Genomic DNA, 25,481 nt, shown 5'->3' with positions numbered 1-25,481 from the left:
ACAAACAGACAAACCAGAATTCCAGCTTTAAATGTGTGAACAGAGCACTCTGCAAGAATGAACTACGTATATACATGTGCATACATGTTACAAACTGATGCTTACCCAACTTCCAAGTAAGCAAGGAAGAAGAGGGGGTTTTCTTTGTTGTAGAAAAAACATCACCATTAAAGCAAAACAGTAAGAAGGGATTCCGCCATCAGTTTGGGAGTCAATATAGCACAACTGCAAAATGAAGGGGATAAAAAGTACCACCATTTAACGTTCTTTCTGTTCTCCTAAAAAATAAAAGTAGCTTTTGTCTTCCTACCATAATCATTGTTAAAAGTTCAAATAATGACAAATATAAGGAATGACCTGAAATCATACCACCCTGAAATAACTATTTATATATTGGTAACCATCTTTCCATTCATTTCCTTACTGCATATGAAGATACATACATATTTTAGTTAAATGGAATCATATCACACATAGTGCTTTTACTGTGAACATCTTTTTAAAATTTTATTTTCTTATCTTGCCTCTACTTCTGCCTCAATGTTAACGATCTTCTATGTACTCTTCCATGCCTTTTTCTATACTCAAATAACCATATACAAATATACATTCCTATTTTCTATATAAATACAGGGAGGATTTTATAGTTTTTGTCATGTTTTACCAAAATAGACATCTCTCTGTATATTACTCTTCTCCCTTAACAATGCACCAAGAAAGTCCCTCTTAGTCAATTAGTATATATCTAACACATCTTTTAAAATGGTTAAATTATAGCCTATGATCTGGATGGTTATTCAATAGTTCCCTCACCCAAGGACTTTCACATTTTGTTCCCAGTTTTGCCACTTTAAACAGTCCTGTAATATTTATCTTTATACATTTTCCTAAATACTGGTGCTCATTTCTATGAGCTATATTCCCAGGAATGTGTTTGCTAGATTTTAAAATGTGATATATTTAAATTCTAATAAATATTATAAGATTGTTTTCCAAAATCAGTACAGAAATTTCTCTTTTCATCAGTAACAAGAAGGTATACACATGCTTCCCAATACTAGGTGTTACAACCTTTTCTTCTTTAAATATTTATTTTATTTACTTATTTATTTGGTTGTGCTGGGTCTTCGTTGCGGCTCGCCTGCTCCTTAGTTGTGGCTCGCCTGTTCCTTAGTTGCAGCACATGTACTCCTTAGTTGCGGCCAGAGGGCTCCTTAGTTGTGGCATGTATGTGGAATCTAGTTTCCTGACCAGGGATCAAACACAGGCACCCTGCACTGGGAGCGCGGAGTCTTAACCACTGCGCCGCCAGGGAAGTCCCTATTTTTTTTATTTTTTCTTTTTAATTAAGTAAAGTTGATTTACAAAGTTGTGTTAGTTTCAGGTGTACAGGTGTTACCACTTTAAAAAAATTGTCAACAAGATGGGTGAGATATAATATCTAATAGTTACTTCAATTTGCATTTCCTTGATGCTAAGAGGTTATACAAATTTTCATGTATTTACTAACCATTTGGATTTGCTCTTTTCTGAACTATTAAATCTTTTGCCAGTTTTTCTATTTTCATCAATACATATCGATTTGTACGTGTTCTTTTTTATGTTATAAATAATAACTCTTTATATCTGACATACGCATTTGAAAAATGTTATTTTTTCCTAATCTGCTTTGGCATCATTTATAGTACTTTTTATCATATAAAATGTATTGTTTATATAAATAGTTAAATATGCTTAATATCGTCTACGTTTCCTACCATGATAAAGATGTTTCTCCAATCCACAGGTTACATATACATACTCTTAAATTTTCTTCTAAAATTGTGAATTTTCATTTGAGTGCAATTTATTTTTGCATTTAGTGTGCTAAGGGTCCAACATTATTTTCTTCAAGAAAGGTACAGTTCTGACAGAACCATTTATTAAATAAACCATTGTTTTCTCACTGAAATCTTTTATTCTTTTCATAGATTAAAATCTCATTTACCCTAGGACCTACTTATGGGCTTTCTATTCTGTTCCACAGATCTACTTGTCTATTCCTATGCAATGGTATACACTTGACTAAAGCAGTTTTATAGTGGTAAAGTACCTCCTCCTTCACTAGTTTTCTTTTTCTGAATTATTCTGGCTTCTCTCAAACATTTATTCTTCCATACTAACTTTAAGATTACGTTATAATTTTTTTCCCCAAATTCTTGGTAATTCTAATTAAAATTATTGTACATTTGAAAATTAATTTAAGGGGACTTTACATTTTAGGGATACCATCTCCCTATCCAATAACTTGGTGTATTTGCATTTTTCAAAAATTTAGGAGTGGTCATCAATTACTCTTTCCCTCACCTCTTGCATCCATTACCTCTGCAAGTCCTACTTCCAAAACTTATCCCAAATCTGTCTACTTAGCTTCATATCCATTCTAACCTAGCACAGATCATTATCCTCTCTAGCTGATCTACCACAACAGCCTGTTCACTGGGTTCCCTATTTCTACTCTTTACCCCCAGAAGACCTTTTCCAAGCATAAATCACGTCAAGTCATATACTGCTTTTAAAACTTATCCAATGAAATTAAAATACAAGTTCCTTACCACTGGAAGTGCCTGTCTAACCTCATCCTCTACAACGTTCACTCTCACTCGCTTCATTCCAGTCACTCTTGCCTTTTTCTGCTCCTTAAGAGCTCATTCTCACCTTACAGGCTTTTTACTAGCTATCCCTTGGATTCTATTCCCTGAGACGATCAAGTGGCTGGTAACGCTGGTCAGAGTTTATATATCACATCCTCAAAGAGACTTCCCTGCCCATCCAGTGAAATGTCACTCTCTTATCACATCACCTCATTTTAATGGCACTAAATTCTACCAGATATTGTGTTATTTATATATTTTTTTACTGTCTGATTCTTCCAAAAGTATGTAAGCTTCATGATAGCAGGACTCAGTACATCTTGTTAGATGTTTCCAACACCTAAGAACAGTATTTAGAACACAGGAAGCATTTAACAAATGTTTGCTCAATAAATAAATTTGTTCAGATTTTGTTTTCACCATTCAATAACACAATTTTCTTCCTGTACCCTTATTAAATTTATGTTAGTATTTTATAATTTGTGTCACTGTGATGAAGATAATATTTTTCCCTGCTTCTATTCTATAAGATTATTTTTATGACAGAGAAAAGCTACTGATTTTTGTATGTTTATACTGTATTTAGTCATCACAAATTCTAGCAGTTTTTAACTAGGGTTTTCTAGGTATACAATCATATCATTAGCAAAGAGAACATCTTATTGTTTTTCTAATTTTTTTTTAATTTCTAATGTTTTTTCTAATTTTCTAATTTACATTCATTACTTCGTTTTCTTTCCTTGCTGCATTTTTTAAATCTCCAAAACAATGTATAACATAATTGATGAACATCTCTGTAATATTCCTTATTTTAACACATATGGCTTGAGTAATTCACTTTTTTTTTTTTTTTTTTTGCGGTACGCAGGCCTCTCACTGTCATGGCCTCTCCCGTTGCGGAGCACAGGTTCCGGAAGCGCAGGCTTAGCGGCCATGGCTCACGGGCCCAGCCGCTCCACGGCATGTGGGATCTTCCCAGACCAGGGCACGAACTCGCGCCCCCTGCATCAGCAGGCGGACTCTCAACCACTGCGCCACCAGGGAATCCCACTTGCGTATATATATATATATATGTTGTGTTTTTTATTTAATTTTACTTTTGGCTGCATTGGGTCTTCGTTGCTGCACATGGGCTTTCTCTAGTTGCAGCAAGCAGGGGCTACTCTTCGTTGCGGTGTGCAGGCTTCTCATTGCAGTGACTTCTCTTGTTGAGCACGGGCTCCAGGCGCACAGGCTTCAGTAGCTGTGGTGCGTGGGCTTAGTTGCTCGACAGCATGTGGGATCTTCCCAGACCAGGGATCGAACCCGTGTCCCCTGCATTAGCAGGCGGATTCTTAACCACTGTACCACGAGGGAAGTCCCCACTTTCTTATATTTTATTTAGACTTTTGCATTTATTTGAGTAAGATCAGCCTGTAATTGGACTGTTATTATTTTCCTTACATAATAAAGACATAGCATAATCACTAAAGCCTTAGTAAATTTAAGAATATAATTTGAAATAAAAAAGGATTAAAAAACACTGATAAAAAGAGCTTAGGACTTCCCTGGTGGCGTAGTGGTTAAGAATCCGCCTGCCAATGCAGGGGACAGGGGTTCGATCCCTGGTCTGGGAAGATCCCACATGCCATGGAGCAACTAAGCCCACGCGCCACAACTACTGAAGCCTGCGCACCTAGAGCCTGCGCTCCGCAGCAAGACAAGCCACCACAGTGAGAAGCCCATGCACCGCAACGAAAATAGTAGCCCCCACTCGCCACAACTAGAGAAAGCCCACACGCAGCAACGAAGACCCAAAACGGCCAAAAATAAATAAATACATTTATTTAAATAAATAAATAAATTTGAAAGAGAGCTCAAAATATTCCACTAGAATAAATTCTCATTTATCCAGGGTATTAGGACAAAGGGTATGCTGCCTAATGAATAAGTCAAGTTAACCAGAAACTTCTTTGCAACTAAAAGGAGCTGCTCATGTAAGCTGTTAACACTATCAGACATCTCACAGAGGAAAAACACTGAGGTAGTTTAACAGAGAGCTCTTAAAACAGAGATCTCATAGCCAAGACATGGAAATAACCTAAACGTCTATAGACAGATAAATGGATAAAGGAAATGTGCTATATACACACAATGAAACATTATTTAGCCTTAAAAAAGAAGGAAATTCTGCCATTTGCGACAATACAGATAGACCTAGGGGACATTATTTATGCTAAGTGAAATAAGACAGGCACAGAAAGACAAATGTTATATCTCACTTATATGTGGAATCTAAAATAGTCAAACTAATTAGAAGCGAAGAGATTGGTGGCTACCGGAGGCTGGGGTAGAGGGAAATGGGAAGATTGTTGGTCAAGGGGTATAAAATTTCAGTTACACAAGATGAATAAGTTATGGTGATCTAATGTACAGCGTGGTGACTATAGTTAACCATACTGTACCATATACTTGAAATTTGTTAAGTTAGATCTCAAGTGTTTTCTCACTACACACACAAAAACCGTAACTAAAATGGTAACTGTGTGAGGTAACAGATATGTTAATTAGCTTGACTGGTGATTATTTCACAATGTATACATATATCAAATCACCAAGTTGTATACCTTAAATATATACAATAAAAAATACAAATAAAGTAAAACCCCCAGGAATCTCTTTTAGATGTCAGATATTGCTAAAATTAATTCTTATGTTAACTACAAAAAGTGGCTCTGAGTCAGGAAACGTGACTATATTGGACTGATAAGGCTAAGAGTTTTGCTGCCCAGAGTATTAATAGGCTTTCCCAGAAAACAATTTCTTATTAGTAGAATGCTAAGAATATAGCTACTTAAGAATGGAGACAGCCAGAGAACAATCAACAGCAATCTCATGATATCAATTACAAGAATAAATTATATTCATATACTATAATTTTTCTGAACCCTCAAATCATGGAAAATCTGTGCTTTACTAAATAACATACAATGTGGATTAAAACTTCAAGATAAATAAAGCTGTTGGAAAAAAATATTTGAGAGGAATTATTTGAGAGAAATCATTTCTAGGTTTCTTACAATAAACTCAGAAAATGAAAATCACTGGGAAAAGCTCTTTGCAACTAACACAGCTGCCAAAAATGAGACACATCGCTCTGTTGGAAACAGAAAGGAACCACTCTGCAACCAGCTTTGTAACACGTTTTTTAGTGTCCTTCACTGATTGGTATGTTTAGAATCAATATAAATTTGAGTAACCTTTTCAAAGAGACCACTTTAGGAAACAAAGTTTATAGGCCACTTTTTTTTTCCCAAATGAAAATAAGCTGAATACCATTTATAGTCTTCTAACACAGTCTAATTACTTAAAAGAACAAAAGAAGTGTGTGAGAAAACTAAGACTATTTATGACCACTAAAAAAATTAAGGCATAATTAAATAGTACCATCCCAGAGGCAGCTATTTATTCCTTCATTCCTTATGAAGCCACTAACCTTCCTGGAGTTGATAAACTTAGTTTCCTGAGTAATGGCTAGTCCTTGTCTACCAGTCTCATCCCATACTCTGAGAAACTTTAGTTACTAGGGTTGTCACACCAGTCCTATCCCTGCTGACTTATCGTTGTTTAAATAATCTCACTTGCCAATTGAACAAAAAAGATTTGTGTAGCATTTTAGAATTCAAAGTATATTCTCATTCATTATCTCATATCACTTTTGAAATAATCTCTCCAGATAGAAAAATTGAAGCTCAGATGGATGAAGTGCCTTGCTCAAATTGATATAAATATCTAGTATAAAAATTAGAGTTGGAATTGGTTTATTCCATTTCACAGCACTAAATTTCTGTAGTATGCCAGGCATTATGCTAGGCACAGAATATAATGAGATAAATAAGAGGAGGTTCACCCTCCCTCAGACTGGTTCACTGCTCCCAGTCACTTCCAAGGATTAACAATCTTTCTGAAGAACTGGGCCATGTATTCAACAAATATTTATTAAATGCCTACTCTGCACTGGCACAGTAACATAAGAAGCACGATGACCAGCCGTGAATAAATAAAACAGACTAAACTTCCTATCCTTGCAGTTTATAATTTCATGGAAGAAAACAGATCACAAACAAATATATGAATATGTATGGAAGGTGGCAGTAAGTGCTATGAACAAAATAAAGCAGGGTAAAGGCAGAGAGAGTGATGGAGGCAATGCTATTTTATACAGGGTGGTCCAGGAGACTCTGGTAAGATGAAATTTGAGCAGAAACTTGAAAAAAAGTAAAAGAGTGAACCATTCTGGATATGTGGGGTAAGAACATTTTAGATGAAGGGAATAGCAAACACAAAGGTGTTAGGTATGAAGACACCCCAACTTAGGCTTTCTGACTGTTCCATACTTTTCAAGCTGTTCCTTACTCAGACAGCTGGTTCTGTCCCAACTATGGGGAGAATCAAAAGTCGAGACAAAATATTTCTAAAAGAATCCTCTGGCTGTTTTTGTTCTCAAGTTATCACTCCACCACTACCCCACTAACTCATCTTCTTTGTATAAGACAGAGAATTTACTCATCATTAGTCTAACAAGTAATGAATACTACACTGATGAATACTATATACAAAAACTAAAATCTCTCTCTCTCTAGTCATTTGGACTGATATTTACCACTCCTCGCCACCTCCAAGGGGTAACCTGGAGCACAGGGGGAACCACAGCCTTTAATAATATGTGAATTCTAATTTAGGAAACTTAGATAACGAATTCTTAGCAGTTGGCCATTCAGAAATTGCTGCAGGGGGGATTTCCCTGGTGGCGCAGTGGTTAAGAATCCGCCTGCCAATGCAGGGGACAGGGGTTCAAGCCCTGGTCCGGGAAGATCCCACATGCCACGGAACAACTAAGCCCGTGCACCACAACTACTGAGCCTGAGCTCTATAGCCCGTGAGCCACAACTACTGAACCCATGCGCCTAGAGCCTGTGCTCCGCAACAAGAGAAGCCACCGCAATGAGAAGCCCGCTCACCACAATGAAGAGTAGCCCCCGCTCGCCGCAACTAAAGAAGGCCCGTGCACAGCAACAAAAGACCCAATGCAGCCAAAAATAAATAAATAAATTCATTAAAAAAAAAAAAGAAAGAAATTGCTGCAGGTTACCAATAATTTAGAGGAAAGAGAATAATGTTCTAAGACAGAGACTGGGAAAAAAATATGCTAACAAAAGAATCTTAACTTGCATAACAATATCTTACAACCTTACAACCTTAACTTACAATTACAATTAAGAGTGAAAACTTGAGTCTCAAATACTAAGATGTGAAAGAGAATATTTCTACACTGAATAAAAGAGAATAAAGTACAATAATTAAACATTCTAAAGTATATTAATAAACTCTACATGCCTATGAAACTATTTTCATGTCCATTATCCGAACCTGCCACACCACTTTCTGTCCACAAATAACTATTTTGTCCCCATATTATTATGATTTATGTTACATGTTAGTGCAAGAAAAAGCCTCAGTTATCTTAAATGTTAGGTACTTTTTTCCTCTGTTCCACTTACCTTAGCCCAATAGCGAAAGGCTAACACCAAGGGAGTAAAGACAGGTTCCATTTTGCCAAGAGCAGCAAGTAAGTCAGTAGTGAGGCATGCCATATCATTTCCTGCACTCACTCTACAAAGTAAACCACTGTGAATGAGAAAGAAACAAATTTTCACTGTACTAATACCTTAAAAACCAGAATACTTCAAATCCTGTGGCTATCCTTTCCAGTCACCACAATTAACACCTAAGAATTCATAATAAAAACAAATGTTTTAACAAACTTAGAGCTAACAGAAAACTATATATCATTTCCATCACTAGAGTTCCATACAAATTAAAGATGTTTTAACTATCCATTTATACTTCAGAAATAAATTTTAACCTCACTTAGTATTTAATATTTAAGTTCATGAAAAATTAATTTCAAAAGCAGCATTAAGATGCACCAAAATTTGATTTATGTGAGGGGAAAGACATTGATATCATCAATGTCAAATAGTACAACATACCTTCCTAGTCCATTCTTTTTACCTTGCACATGATAAAAACAAAAAATGAAATACTGGGGCTTCCCTGGTGGCGCAGTGGTTGAGAGTCCACCTGCCGATGCAGGGGACAAGGGTTCGTGCCCCAGTCCGGGATCCCGCATGCCGCAGAGCGGCTGGGCTCGTGGGCCATGGCTGCTGAGCCTGCACATCCGGAGCCTGTGCTCCGCAATGGGAGAGGCCGCAACAGTGAGAGGCCCGCGTACCGCAAAAAAAAAAAAAAAAAAAAATGAAATACTGAATTGACTAGCTATACTTCTTGACTCTAATTTTTCCTATCCAAGCTTTCATGACTTTATTGATATGCTATTTTCAGATTAGAGATCAGAAAGAATTTATCTATTAATCCACAAGTAATGCTTATATGTAAGTGAATATAGGAGCTACATTAAACGGAGTGACAGAATTGTAGAAGAAACATTTTTGTGGCAGGGAAAAGAATGTGACTGAGGTTGCCGCAGAGGCAATTTGACACAATGTGGTAGGAAAAACACTAAAAGTCAGAATACCTCTATTCCAATTCTGATTTTCCCCTGAATAATTTGAATTTGGACAAATCACTTAATCACTCCAGGTCTCAATTTTCTAATTTAGACAATAAGGAAGTTGAACTAGATCTCCAAAGATTCTTCTAGCTTTGAGTAAAAAAACAGAGTAATCTTAAAATGTAAGAAATAATAATTAATAATCAATAAAAGAATATATTATTTCCATATTGTTTCCATCTCTCCCACACTGGTTTCAAATACAATTATTTCAGTTTCCTTTGTCAAAGGCATGTTGCTCTCTCAGTCCTATAAATATCTGAATAGAAAGCGAAGATCAATCTTCAATGACTCCTTGAATTTCAGTGAACTAAAAACTAGATTCTAATAGACAGACCCTTGAGAAGACAGTCTATTTCTTATTTATGTTTGAAATAAGCAAAGCAGTACCTAACATATAGTAAATGCTCAATACTGTTGGGTGAATAAACAAATGAAAAGTTTTGCATTAGAATGTTTTATTTTTAACTCTCTAATAACTCCATTTCTTGTTCACATGCTTTTAGCAGGCTTGCTAATTTTAATAAATAGAAACTAGCTTAGTCAAATTAATCCAAGAAGAAATCTAAAACAAAACTCTTCTCTCTTGCAGATATCCACTGCATACTTGGTTGTTGTTAATTTTTTTTAAAAAAACTTTATTTTCTCTTCATTGTTACCGACCTTTTCCGATCTTTGCACACCACAACAGGAACTTTAGCGTGAAAATCAGATTCCACATCTACATATAATACTAATAAAGAAAAAAAATAAAACATGTAAGCTAATGTCAACATCTCTCAAATGTCTGCTCTATGGTAAACATTAAGTAATCGTTTCCTTCTAAAAATCACTCTCACTGCTTCTGTGGGACAATCCACTCTTCTCGTTTTAAGCATCAACCCAACAGAATCTCTTACCTCTCTTGGTGTCATTTGCTGTATTATCACAAACCACAGACAGGCAGAGTCCCAAATACTGTCCGAACATTATAATTACCTTAAGAAGAAAGGTTTTAACATCCCTAAAAGTTTGAATATTTCCAAGTAAATATACAATCTAGTCAAAGTTGTTAAACCTTCATAGATATAGCAAACAGAGAACACCACTTACTTCCGAAGGCTATTTCCACAGGAGTCACAAAAGGAGAACCTACAATGCTTTGACAATATAGTTCTTTTAAATTATCCATGGCAGTAAAAGGCTAACTCTACTGGCCCTATTTCCTGTTAATATACGAAGAGTCTGCCAAAGCTCTTAAGGAAGGACTAACAGGTGAAGTACACTTCCACTCTGAAGTCTTTCTCTACATCTCCAAGGTAGGCCCCATGCCATAAAATACCTAATCTAAACAAAAATAGATGGATTAACATTATCTCATTTGAACTTCAGAAAAAATCTCTTAGTAGTACCTGTTGGAATTATTAATCTATTCAAAACAAATGTGCTGAAAAGCTTCATGTCAGGAATTACATTATGCATGATGGATATGACAATGAATAGATACAAAGAGCTCAATTAGGGATTTGGAAAACAAATATATAAAAAAATAAATCCCGCAGATAACAGGACAGAGGTCTTTAAAGAGTACAGAGGGCATAAAGGAGGGAATAATCAATTTTACATTCAGACTGAATTTTAGAAACCTATGTTATATGACTTAAGATGATCTATTCATGTATTTTAGTGGAAAACATATTTAAAATATTTTTGCTACGTTGATAGTGTCTAGTGAGTCTAAAGAGGTAAAAGCGCTTATCTATATTATGCTTTAGAGTTTTTGTGCAATGAGAGTCAACTATTTATTACAGAAGAAAACTTCCTTTACAGGTTAAACTGGACCAAAATCATCCCTTAAATATTAATATCCCAGGAAAATGGCCAAAAAGCTGATAAATAACGGAGAGCTGATAGGGCAGACAGAGAGAAGAAAAGAACTTTAGAACTGACACTAGAGCCAATGAGAGGGTATGGCTAAAATCAATAAACTCTCTCTTCTAAGCCAAAATGGAAATATTTTTGACAGGTAATTATGATTCATAAAATATAAGATGACAATAGTAATAATAATAACAATCACAGCAGCAGAAATTTAATAAGAAGGTACTGTAAACCACGTACTTTTCTAAGCTATGGCTTAACCCATTTCATCCTCATAAACAACCCTCTCATCAAAAAGATACTACATTATTGCCATTTTATAGATGAGAAAACTGAAGCATTAACACTTAAGTAATTTGTCAAAGGACACACAACCAGTAAGTGGTACAACTAACTAAAATTTGCATCTGGAAAGTCTGGCTCCAGATTCTGAGCTCCTAAGCATTTACTTTATATAACAAGAAAAGCAGTAAATAAAACCAAGAAAATAATATTCCAGACTGTACTACATGACCTGGGACCTGCTTTGAGAAAGCTGTAATTTTTAAAATTTTTATTTAAAAAGTATTGTTACCTATATGAATGTCCTTTTTACATAAAAATCAATCCAGACAGATGAGCCACATATGAAAGACTTAGTAGGTATAATCTGGTTGATGTACTATAAATGATTAACATTGTTTTAAGTGGGGAAAAAACATATTTATTCAATGCATACACACATTTTTTCCCCAAGTCTCTCCCTAAATCTTCCTTCATCAACAATCTCCTAATGATTACAGGTTTTCTGTCTCATTTTACACAAGAAGCATTCATAATACTCAAAGGCAACATTTTGAAATTACCCAAAAGGCAATCGTTTTTAATATATCAATTTTAAATATGATACTTTTGATCTGACATGTAAATGTTCTAGTACACCTATTAAATACATATGCAATACAATGACGCAAATATGCTAGTAGTTTTACTTTAACTTGGTTAGGCATACATAAACAACACAATGCATATATCTTTAAAGAACTTTCTTTAGAAAAACAACTTTAAAAAGAAACTCACCACTTTTTTTTAAAATCCCAAGCACTTGTATCAGAAGATCTGGATGATTCATCTAAAAGAAGTTTCAAATTAATAAATACACTAACTTCAAAGTTCAAGTTTCAGAACTTTAGAGAATACAAGTAAAATCATGCTCTGTATTTTAAAATAATGAAAACAGAATAGCGTTCTACTTTTATGTTTAGAAATCTTGTTCATGGATGAAGTAAAATCTAATAAATCATATAGTGCTATTATTCCAGCAACACTACTAGAATTAGTGAGTTCTTAGAGTGAGAAAAGATTCTGCAATTTCATATCAAAACAAATGAAAAAAGAAATCAGTTTACCAAATGATTTCTAAAGAGAAGTTGTTGAGATAAGAAATTTAAGGGATATTGACAACTGGCAGCATGGCCAAAAGGCTTAGATTAAAGTACTACTTTAAATAACAAGCATGTCAAATATTTAGCTTAAATGTGTACTTTGCTGCTATTTAAAAAGCATTTAATAATCATACCTTACTTGTAAGTTAACGACTATATCAGACTAGAAATTAAAACATCAAATTTTCACCCAAATCAAACCTCCTTGAGCATAAACTTATTATTCAAAAAGTTAAAAACACATCAAGTATCAACTGATTATTTTAAATGTTTGATATGTCAGGAAATAAGCAATGTTAGCAATGCTAAACAATATTGGTATTTTGCTAATGGTCCTAGCTACTACTTATTAAAAGTACCTATAATGTGGGGCTTCCCTGGTGGCGCAGTGGTTGAGAGTCCACCTGCCGATGCAGGGGACACGGGTTCGTGCCCCGGTCCGGGAAGATCCCACATGCCGTGAAGCGGCTAGGCCCGTGAGCCATGGCCCCTGAGCCTGCGCGTCCGGAGCCTGTGCTCCGCAACAGGAGAGGCCATGACAGTGAGAGGCCCGCGTAATGCCAAAAAAAAAAAAAAAACAGTACCTATAATGTACCAGGCACTATACAAAACATACTTGGTATATATATCACCTCATTTAATATTGAAGTTATTATTCCTATTTTGGAAATTAGAAACTGAGGCTCAAGAAGGTCAAGTAACTTGCTCATTGCAGCCAAGATTTGAACATCTACAGATGTATGATTTCAAAATTCTTTCCTCTTTCTATACTGCTTACCATAAGCAATAACTGTTCAACACGTTCAAATACAAGCATTTTCCTTTTTTTGACCACCTTCCTCTTCTTTTTTTTTTTCTCCCTTATTTTCTTTAATTCCACCTATGCCTGACACCTAAAAAGTACTTTCCAAAAGCACTGTTAAATCATGATGGTAACATTCTACAAGCCAGAGTTTTATATTCTCCTATATCTTCTCTAAAAAGATAACCAATAAACAATACCAAGTACTAATTAAGAACCATACAGAAAAGGGTCTTGTCTAATTACTTACCTTGGGAGGAAATTTTATATCTATATTAACATCACTACTTTTCAGAGCAAACTTAGTCAGAGACGAGCCATACAACCTAAGTGAACACTCTGGAAATGAAGGAAAAATATCATAGCATGAAACAGCATGCAAATATGAGAACTTTAAAAAACAGTGATAGGAAAACTGCATATATTTCAATTCTGTGTCTTCCAATTCTAATACAGCAATTATAGAAGAATAATATCCTTTTCTAACTGATCTACAAAATAGTAAAAATGTTTCTCAGTTATAGGGTTCAGGAAGAGAGAAATAACTCATTCAAGTTCAGTGTTTAAACAAAATTTTAGTAGTAATTCATTTAGGAATAACTAGAAGTATGTTTCACATTTAATATGTAACAGTAAAGAATGTACTAACCTAGCTATAGCTACTGTCACAAACTACGTATTTTTTTAGATATTTATATTTACTTAAGAAATAGCTCTTTAAATGAGGAAGGGATCACAGACATTCAGCCAATGCTCTTTAAAAACACAAAGTGAAGCCAAGTCAATTGATACTGCAGACCTAAAACCAAAAAAAAACTCTGGCTTTCAAGAGTTCACAGAACAAAATAAATAGGAATAATAACATGCTACCTACATCTTTTGCAAACTATCAAATATGTTATTTCAAAAATCATAATACAGGGCTTCCCTGGTGGCACAGTGGCTGGGAGTCCGCCTGCTGATGCAGGGGACGCGGGTTCGTGCCCCGGTCCGGGAAGCTCCCACATGCCGCGGAGCGGCTGGGCCCGTGAGCCATGGCCGCTGAGCCTGCGCGTCCGGAGCCTGTGCTCCGCAACGGGAGAAGCCACGACAGTGAGAGGCCCGCGTACCGCAAAAAATAAAAACAAAAACAAAAATCATAATACGGTAAATTTTTAAATGATCTCAGCAGAGGGCAAGTTGAAAAATAACATGATTGGGACTGATCATGGGATGTTTAGTATGTTAGGAAGTGTTAAGTTTGTACTCAGTTGAATTTATAAAAGTCTACTTTTCAAGTTCACAAAATGTCTGAAAGTCATCCAAGTCATTAAAATCATAAATATTTCACTTCTATTCTTATAATAATAAGTAAATTATTCCTATGTATAATTTAAATTAGTATCAATGTGTTTTAGATAGAAAACTACATTATAGAAATAATAAAGAAAAATTAAAATTTCAAATTCTTTCTTATAAATCTCACAATGGCTTGATATAAAATTATAATTTATCAACTGTCTAAAATCCCTTTGGTGGTAAGAAACAAGTCTTACTTAATATCCATTTACTTAAATTCAGTATTAATGCAAAAAAATGATGAGGGCTAAGCAAATAATCTATACATAAATGTCTACCATAAACCTGACCCAACTCCCCCTTGTGCCAAAAACATAAGCTTTCTGTAAAGAAAGATCAAGAGTCAAAAAAAGAAATAAAAGTATAAATTTTACCTCTAACTTCCTTAAAGTAAATTAATTTTCCCCACTATCAAGCAATAGGAATTTTATTCAGTAACTAGTTCAACTGTATATACTGAAATAAATATGACTAAAATGTCCATTCAGAAGTCAATGATACAGAAAATTTAATATAAAATATAATATTCAAGCACTAAGCAATTAATCTTGTATCTGACATCTTAAAAATCTTTTTTTCTTATTACAAAATTTATGCTGTGCCGTAATTCTCCATTTTCCTTTTCTGAAATATCTCCCCCCCAAAAGTCATTTACAAATAATTAATCTACTGTTAAGATGGAGAAAAAAAGAGAAAGAAAAACATTAAGAATTTACCCTAAGTTCAAGAGGAAGAGTTGTGTCATTTTAAAAATTAAGTATAAAATGAAGCTGTACCTGGTAAAAATGCTGTTATAACCTTTGACATTTCCTCCACAATTTCCTGACGAACTCTGAGGTCATCATCTGTTATTCCTTGTTCTTTTGATAATTCAATAACTGCAACACTTAAAGCAGCCAAGTGGGCAAGGGAAGGAGGTGGCAGAGAACGAAGCTCACTTTCTTCCTGTTTTTCCTATTAGTGTGACGTTTAACAACAACAATATAAAAAAAGATTTCTATTTTAATGTCCTCGTATTTAGGAGAGAAGGACATAATCAACATACATGCACCTTCTATTGCCAGATTTAAGAAACCTAGGATACGGAACTGAACAAAAGAGACAGAGATCCCTGCCTTTGTGAAGCAGGATTGAAAGAATGAGAGGTGCTGTGGGGGAGGTTGCTATTAAACATTTAAAAAATAAAACCTGTTTTACTTTACTGTGTGCATAAATTCTGAAATGCTACATCAAAGCCAAGATTCCATAAGTAACAACATTTAGCTGATCATTTTGCTGCAGCCAAGAGACATTGTCTTAGTTATAGCAGAAGGTCTTGAATGTCTCTGATTGGCATGTACAGTACCAGATTAAATGGTCACAGGAAAACATCCTAAACAATATCGCCATGTATTTGATACACTGCCTCCCATTTAAAACTGATTTCGCTGTTATTTTATACAAAACTAGGCAAAATGTTAAAAAAAAACCAAAATCTCTATTCTGCTAAAAGTTTTGAAAGCCAATTTAAAGCAAGGAGCTGAAGAGGGACTATATTATATATGCACAATGATTTTTAAAATTAATTGATTACTCTGATTTTAAAAACTACATGCTAACTGCAAAAGCTACATGAATTATAAGAAAAGAAGAAAATCACCCACCAGCTCACATCCTACTATTCCATACATTTTTCAACATAACAGACTATACCATTTCTTTAATATTATAACAAAAACATTTTCTATTATCACATTTCAGTCAAAAAACAATCTCTTATTTTTTTTGAGATATGGAGCTCCCAAAAGAATAATCAAAAGTAGTTTATTTTTCCCGCTCCCCCACTCAATATAGTAAAACAAAGACTTTGGTCTATTCCTAATTCTATTCTTTGTTACCATATTCAGTCTTAATGTAAATCAAGTTTACCTATGGTACAGAATAATCAAACACAGGAAGTAAGACAACCTTGTTTTTATAAGTTTCTGAAATCATTTCTGCAACCTTAACTATAAACTACATCTTAGATGAGCATCTAAGTTTTCAGGACTACTTTCTTTTTAGGATTTACCCAAGGTATTAACAGCAATATACTTAATGAAAAAATGATACAAAATTAACATGCAACAAAATTATCTTTATTTCTAGATTGAAAATAAGAGGATAAAAGACAGTGAACACTCTTCTATCTATGCTATCCCGCATGCTGCAATAAGAGCCTGCACGCTGCGACTGAAGATCCCGCATGCTGCAACAATCCTGCTTGCCACAACTAAGACCCGGCGCAGCCAAATAAATAAAAATAAATTTTTTTTTTGAAAAATAAGCCTATTCTACCTCCTTTAGGATACTGTTCCATCAAACATTCTCATTTATATCCTCATATCATTGATCATCCTGTCAACCTGATATCTTCATATATCCTCTGTCATAAATATGATCAATTAAATCCCTATGCTTCTGTAACTTACATTCTAATTAGAGAAAATAGACAACAGATAAATAAATACATATTATGATGTCCGGTAGTGTTATTAAGAAAAATAAAACAGGGTAAGAGGCTACAGACTGTTGGAAAGACGGTATTATTTTAGAATAGAGTAGACAGACAAAGCCGCTCTAAACAGGTGAAGAGACCTGAAAGTGAAGAAGAGAGACATTTAAATTTCTGGAGGAAGAGCATTCAAGACACAGAAAACAGTAAATGTGAAAACTCAGAGGCAAAAAAGTACCTAATCTTATTTAAAGAGAGCAATATTTCTGAGGCTGAGTAACAAAGTGGTGACTGAAACATGATGAAACTGAAAAGTTAACTAGAAGCCAAATATTGTATAACCTCATGAAACTTGATAAGGGCTCAGAATTTTATTTTAAGTTGCGAAGGTACTGATGGGCTATAAGTAGGAAGGAACATCATATACTTTATTTATTTATTTTTATTTTTGTGGTACGTGGGCCTCTCACTGTTGTGGCCTCTCCCATTGTGGAGCACAGGCTCTGGACACGCAGGCTCAGCGGCCATGGCTCACGGGCCCAGCCGCTCCGCGGCATGTGGGATCTTCCCGGACCAGGGCACGAACCCATGTCCCCTGCATCAGAAGGAGGACTCTCAACCACTGCGCCACCAGGGACGCCCTATCATACATTTTAAAGGAACAATTCTGGCTACTGAATGAAGAAGACTGGGTGTGGGGGGGCAGGGCAAGAAGTGAGATAAATTGGAAATAGTCCAGGTGAGAGATAGAAAACCCTTAAGCGTCTAAAAACAAATGTTAAAACTAATGAACAAAAAATTAAATACAAAGAAAACATATTAAAAGCAGCAAGGGAAAAACAACAAATAACACACAAGGGAATCCCCATAAGGTTAACAGCTGATCTTTCAGCAGAAACTCTGCAAGCCAGAAGGGACTGGCAGGACATATTTAAAGTGATGAAGGAGAAAAACCTACAACCAAGATTACTCTACCCAGCAAGGATCTCATTCAGATTTCATGGAGAAATTAAAACCTTTACAGACAAGCAAAAGCTGAGAGAGTTCAGCACCACCAAACCAGCTTTACAACAAATGCTAAAGGATCTTCTCTAGGCAAGAAACACAAGAGAAGGAAAAGACCTATAATAACAAACTCAAAACAATTAAGAAAATGGGAATAGGAACATACATATCAATAATTACCTTAAATGTAAATGGATTAAATGCTCCCACCAAAAGACACTGACTGGCTGAATGGATACAAAAACAAGACCCATATATATGCTGTCTACAAGAGACCCACTTCAGACCTAGACACATACAGATTGAAAGTGAGGGGATGGAAAAGATATTCCATGCAAATGGAAACCAAAAGAAAGCTGGAGTAGCAATTCTCATATCAGACAAAATAGACTTCAAAATAAAGACTATTAGAAGAGACAAAGAAATACACTACATAATGATCAAGGGATCGATCCAAGAAGAAGATATAACAATTGTAAATATTTATGCACCCAACATAGGAGCACCTCAATATATAAGGCAAATACTAACAGCCACAAAAGGGGAAATTGACAGTAACACATTCATAGTAGGGGACTTTAACACCCCATTTTCACCAATGGACAGATCATCCAAAATGACAATAAATAAGGAAACACAAGCTTTAAATGATACATTAAATGAGATGAACTTAATTGATATTTATAGGACATTCCATCCAAAAACAACAGAATACACATTTTTCTCAAGTGCTCATGGAACATTCTCCAGGATAGATCGTATCTCAGGTCACAAATCAAGCCTTTGTGAAGTTTTAGCCACAACAATCAGGGAAGAAAAGGAAATAAAAGGAATCCAAATCGGAAAAAAAGAAGTAAAGCTGTCACTGTTTGTAGATGACATGATACTATACATAGAGAATCCTAAAGATGTACCAGAAAACTACTAGAGCTAATCAATGCATCTGGTAAAGTAGCAGGATACAAAATTAATGCACAGAAATCTCTGGTATTCCTATACACTAACGATAAAAAATCTGAAAGTGAAATCAAGAAAACACTCCCATTTACCACTGCAACAAAAAGAATAAAATACCTAGGAATAAACCTACCTAAGGAGACAAAAGACCTGTATGTAGAAAATTATAAGACACTGATGAAAGAAATTAAAGATGATACAAATAGATGGAGAGATATACCATGTTCTTGGATTGGAGAAATCAACATCGTGAAAATGACTGTACTACCCAAAGCGATCTACAGATTCAATGCAATCCCTATGAAACTACCACTGGCATTTTTCACAGAACTAGAACAAAAAATTTCACAATGTGTATGGAAACACAAAAGACCCCGAATAGCCAAAGCAACCTTGAGAACGAAAAACGGAGCCGGAGGAATCAGGCTCCCTGACTTCAGACTATACTACAAAGCTACAGTAATCAAGACAGTATGGTACTGGCACAAAAACAGAAAGATAGATCAATGGAACAGGATAGAAAGCCCAGAAATAAAGCCACGCACATATGGTAACCTTATCTTTGATAAAGGGGACAGGAATATACAGTGGAGAAAGGACAGCCTCTTCAATAAGTGGTGCTGGGAAAACTGGACAGGTACATGTAGAAGTATGAGATTAGATCACTCCCTAACACCATACACAAAAATAAGCTCAAAATGGATTAAAGACCTAAATGTAAGGCCAGAAACTATCAAACTCTTAGAGGAAAACATAGGCAGAACACTCTATGACACAAATCACAGCAAGATCCTTTTTGACCCACCTCCTAGAGAAATGTAAATAAAAACAAAAATAAACAAATGGGACCTAATGAAACTTCAAAGCTTTTGCACAGCAAAGGAAACCATAAACAAGACGAAAAGACAACCCTCAGAATGGGAGAAAATATTTGCAAATGATGCAACTGACAAAGGATTAATCTCCAAAATTTACAAGCAGCTCAATAACAAAAAAACAAACAACCCAATCCAAAAATGGGCAGAAGACCTAAATACACATTTCTCCAAAGAGGATATACAGACTGCCAACAAACACATGAAAAAATGCTCAACATCATTCATCATTAGAGAAATGCAAATCAAAACTACAATGAGATATCATCTCACACCAGTCAGAATGGCCATCATCAAAAAATCTACAGACAATAAATACTGCAAAGGGTGTGGAGAAAAGGGAACACTCTTGCACTGCTGGTGGGAATGTGAATTGGTACAGCCACTATGGAGAACAGTATGGAGGTTCCTTAAAAAACTACAAATAGAACTACCATATGACCCAGCAATCCCACTACTGGGCATATACCCTGAGAAAACCATAACCCAAAAAGAGTCATGTACCAAAATGTTCATTGCAGCTCTATTTACAATAGCCAGGAGATGGAAACAACCTAAGTGTCCATCATCGGATGAATGGATAAAGAAGATGTGGCACATATATACAATGGAATATTACTTAACCATAAAAAGAAACAAAATTCAGCTATTTGTAATGAGGTGGATGGACTTAGAGTCTGTCATACAGAGTGAAGTAAGTCAGAAAGAGAAAGACAAATACTGTATGCTAACACATATATATGGAATTTAAGAAAAAAAAAGTCATGAAGAACCTAGGGTTAAGACAGGAATAAAGACACAGACCTACTAGAGAATGGACTTGAGAATATGGGGAGGGGGAAGGGTAAGCTGTGACAAAGTGAGAGAGTGGCATGGACATATATACACTACCAAACATAAAACAGATAGCTTAGTGGGAAGCAGCCGCATAGCACAGGGTGATCAGCTCAGTGCTTTGTGACCACCTAGAGGGGTGGGATAGGAAGGGTGGGAGGGAGGGAGACGCAAGAGGGAAGAGATATGGGAACATATGTATATGTATAACTGATTCACTTTGTTATAAAGCAGAAACTAACACACCATTGTAAAGCAATTATACTCCAATAAAGATGTAAAAAAAAAAACAAAAAACTAATGAACAAATTCAGCAAACTAGCAAGATACAAATCAGCACACAAAAATCATTTGCATTTCTATACACTAACAATGAACAACCTGAAATAAAATAATTCCCCTTAAAATAGCATCAAAAAGAATAAAAGATTTAAGAATTAACCAAGAAGATGAAAGAGGTACAGTGAAAAAGACAAAACATGGCTTAAAGAAATTAAAGAAGACATGAATAAAGAGAAAGATATTCCATGTTCATGGATTGGCAGACTTAATATTGTTAAGATGTCAACAGTACCCAAAGCAATCTACATATTCAATGCAATCCCTATCAATTTCCTAATGACTTTTTCTTTTGCAGAAATAGGAAAAAAGATCCTAAAATTCACCTGGACTCTCAAGGGACCCCAAATAGCCAAAACAATCTTGAACAAGAGGAACAAAGCTAGGAGACTAACATTTCCTGATTTCAAAACTTACTACAAAGCCACAGTAACCAAAACAGTATGGCAGTGGCATAAATATAGACACAGAGGCCAATAAAGTAAAATAAGAGAGCCCAGAAATAGATGTTCATATATAAGGTCAAATGATTTTTAATAAAAATGTCAAGAACATTCAATGGGAAAGAACTTCCTTTTCAAAACATGGTGCTAGGAAAGCTTGATATCCACATGTAATATGGAGCCTCGTCTTACACCACATACAAAAATTAACTCAAAATGGATCAAAGATCTAAACATAAGAGCAAAATTATAAAAGTCTTAGAAGAAAACAAAAGAGAAAAGCTTCATGACCTTGGATTTGGAAATGATTTTTTGGATATTAAACAAAAACACAGGAAACAAAAGAAAAAACAGACAAATTGGACTTCACGAAAATTAAAAACTTTTGTGTATCAAACAACACTACTAATAGTGTAAAAAGGCAACTCATAAATGGAATAAAAATTTGCAAGTCATGTGTATGATACAGAATTAATATCCAGAACATACGAAGAACTCTTACACTCAACTACAAGAAAATAACCCAATTCAAAAGTGGTCACAGGACTTGAATACACATTTCTCCAAAGAAGATATATGAATGGACAATAAGCACATGAAAAGGTGCTCAACATCACTAATCATTAGGAAAATGCAAATCAAAAGCACAATGATATACGACTAGGATGATTATTATCAAAACAAAAACAACAGAAAAAACAACAACAAGATTTTGTGGATATGAAGAAATTGAACCCTTGTGTACCACTGGTGGGAATGTAAAATAGTACAGCCCCTGCAGAAAACAGCATGGCAGGTCCTCAGAAAATTAAACATAAATTTACCATTTGACTCAGCAATTCCACTTCTGGGTATATACACAAAAGAAATGAAAGTAAAGATTCAAACAAGTATTTCTACACCAATGTTCACAATAGCAAAAAGTAGAAACAACCCAGACATCCATCCATGGATGAATGGACACACAAAACATGGTATATACTACATAGAATGGAATATTATTCAACATTAAAAAGGAAAGAAATTCTGACACGTACTGTACTACAATATGGTTGAAGCTTAAAGACGTTACGCTAAGTGAAATAAGCAGAATAGGACAAATATATAATTCCACTTACATGCGGCACCTACAATAGTCAAATACAGAGACAGAAAGTAGAGCGGTGGTTACCAGGAGCAAGGGTGAGAGAGAAATGAGGAGTTATTGTTTAATGGATACAGGGTTTCAATATAAGTTAATGAAAAAGTTCTAGAAATGGATATTGCAGATCATTGTACAATAATGTGAATGTACTTAATGTCACTGAACTGTACACTTAAAGATGGTTAAAATGGTAAATATTATATCATATATATTTTACCACAATAAAAAAATTGTTTTAAACCTTCAATGGCTCCAATAGGATAATGCACCACCTTCTTAACATGGAATATACAGCAATTTAGTTTCAGCATGCCTTTTTAGGCCCTCCTCCAACCATTCCCTCCCCGTAACATCTGGGGCAGATATCCATAGTTAAATAGTCAGCAGCTTCCAAAGACTATATGTGATATTGGGTCTCCACATCATTACTCACATCATGACACTCTTTCTTGTATCCATCTGGTGAAACTCTAATCCCTGAAGTTGTAATTTAAAGGTCAAATATTCAGTGAAGGCTTCTTAATGTCTTTCCCTTTCCAACATAATGAAATGCTCCCTTTAATTCATGATTAATAACATGCTATGCATTCCATCACTTTACTTTCTGAGGTAATCACTTATTCTCCTCCTTTTAAACACTGCCTCATCTACTGGCTTGTGTTTTCAACAAGTAAGCACTCGCTACCTCTATAATAACAGCAACAACAACCACCATTTATTGAGTACCCACTATGGGCTTGGCATTGTGCCAGGGGCTTTAGAGCTATTATGTCACTTAAGTCTTAAAATACACCTCCTTAGGGAGCTATCATCAAAATCATTTTATAGGGGGCAGAGTCAAGATGGCATACTAGGAGAGCACGGATTCACATCTCCTCATAACTAGGGCACTTACCAGGCACCACGTGGGACCACATACACCTAAGGGAACAGGGGGAACCCCCAGCGACTGGGTAGGATGTGGGGCATGGGGGGAGTGATGGGGGAGGAAAAGTGGAGGTGGGATGGGACTGGTGCCCCTGAGGGGCAGCTGGCGGAGGGGAAGGGATCCCATGCCAGAAGGAGGATATTGGGGAACCACTGGGAGGGCAGAGGATCAAAAGGGAACATGGTCAGTCAGGTTTCCCCTGCCCACTTGAGCCCCCAGGAAACTGCTGAGACTCTGGGCCTGATCCTCTGCACACTGAGGCCCCCTCCAGCAGAGCGGGTCCTGAGGGAGGGGGAGGGAGGGAAGGGGGAGCAAAAGTAAAGGCCGGACCTCTGGGATGAGCACCCCTGAGGGGTGGCTGGGGGAGGGGAGGAGCTCCTACACCCAGAGGGAACCACCCATGGTTAGGGGTCCAGCGGCAACAGTGGAGACCCTGGGGAAGATGGTGGGGAGGAGCATGAAGGAACGGAAAAGAACTGGGCCAGCACTTTCCCCGTCCACTTAGGCACCCCAGGCCTAAACCTCTGCCCTGGAAGCCTCCCTCCTGCCGCTCAGAGCCCAAGCCCTGCCCCTACACCCCCATCCAGGTCCCTACCTCTACATTCGGAGACACCCTCCAATGCGCTGGGCCTAAACCCCACCCATACACCCTCACTCAGGGCCCTACCTCCAAACTCCGGAACTCCACACTCCAGAGGCCCTCCTTTCCAGGTGCTGCCCCTCTCCTTCAATGCCCAGATCCTAAGCAGAGGTCCTGGGCCACGCTTGAACAGAGCCCTGCATAAGCCCCGTTCAAGCATCACCCCCCCCCACCCGCCTAGGTCCCTGCCTCAGTTCCACCCCCACCTAAACTCTGCCCCCATAGCCAAGGCTTTTTTTTTTTCTTTTTTCCTCTTTTAGATTGGGGTTCTGTTTTACCTTGTTGATTCACTGTTCTTGATTCTTCTATATTTTTATATTTCCTAATAAATCTTTTATTTTTCAAATTTTATTTTATTCTTTATATTTTGTTATTGTTCTCCCCTTTTGGCTAGTTCCCCGCTCTTTATTTTCTTTTTCTTTTTTCTGCTGTGGTTTTATTTTACCTTGTTGCAGTTGTTTCAATTAGTTTTATTTTTTCCTAACGTATTTTTTATCTTTCTAATTTTATTTTTTTATTCTTTGATATTGTACTGCCTTTTTTTTTTTTCTTTTTTTTCTTTTTTAACCACACCACAAAGCTTGGAAGATCTTGGTTCCAAGGCCAGAGGTCAGGCCCAAGTTCCGGTGGTGGGAGCTCTGAGACCAAACCACTGGACTAAGAGTGAACCTCAGACCTCAGGGAATATTAATCAGAGTTAGACCTCCCGTAGGTCCTCATCTCACCACCAAGGTCCAGCTCTACCCAACTGCCTGAAAACACCAGTGCTGGACGTTTCAGGCCAAACAACCAGGAAGACAGGAATACGGCACCACCCATCAAAAAGAGGAAAAAAAAATTTAACAACAGAAAAATACGTTACACATGAAGGAGCAAGGTAAAAACCTACAAGACCAAATAAATGAAAATGAAATAGGCAACCTACCTGAAAAAGAATTAAGAGTAATGATAGTAAAGATGATCTAAAATCTCAGAAACAGAATGGAGAAATACAAGAAACATTTAACAAGGATCTAGAAGAAGTAAAGAGGAAACAAACAGTGATGAACAACACAATCACTGAAATTAAAAATACTCTAGGGCTTCCCTGGTGGCGCAGTGGTTGGGGGTCTGCCTGCTGATGCAGGGGACGCGGGTTCGTGCCCTGGTCCGGGAGGATTCCACGTGCCGCGA

The 25,481-nt window shown here is 36.2% G+C and overlaps 1 protein-coding gene across 12 annotated transcripts in view; it reads right to left on the bottom strand.

The window, feature by feature from the left end:
* TUT4 (terminal uridylyl transferase 4) overlaps nt 1-25,481 on the bottom strand; it is a 143,297-nt gene that overhangs the window by 48,171 nt on the left and 69,645 nt on the right. For 11 of the 12 annotated variants that reach the window (XM_073789755.1, XM_019937796.3, XM_019937791.3 and 8 more), the window contains 6 exons: nt 15,447-15,624; nt 13,583-13,671; nt 12,166-12,217; nt 9,910-9,979; nt 8,174-8,300; nt 106-225 (listed from right to left, as the gene is read on the bottom strand). In XM_073789755.1, coding sequence (XP_073645856.1) covers nt 106-225; nt 8,174-8,300; nt 9,910-9,979; nt 12,166-12,217; nt 13,583-13,671; nt 15,447-15,624 — 636 coding nt within the window. The remainder of the gene's footprint in view (nt 1-105; nt 226-8,173; nt 8,301-9,909; nt 9,980-12,165; nt 12,218-13,582; nt 13,672-15,446; nt 15,625-25,481) is intronic. The other variant, XM_033866683.2, reaches the window with a different exon arrangement.

The sequence above is a fragment of the Tursiops truncatus genome, chromosome 1 (assembly GCF_011762595.2).
Source record: "Tursiops truncatus isolate mTurTru1 chromosome 1, mTurTru1.mat.Y, whole genome shotgun sequence".
NCBI classification, from domain to species: domain Eukaryota; kingdom Metazoa; phylum Chordata; class Mammalia; order Artiodactyla; family Delphinidae; genus Tursiops; species Tursiops truncatus.
The sequence above is the reverse complement of the archived record's forward strand: the minus strand, read 5'-3'. Positions and strand labels throughout refer to the sequence as shown.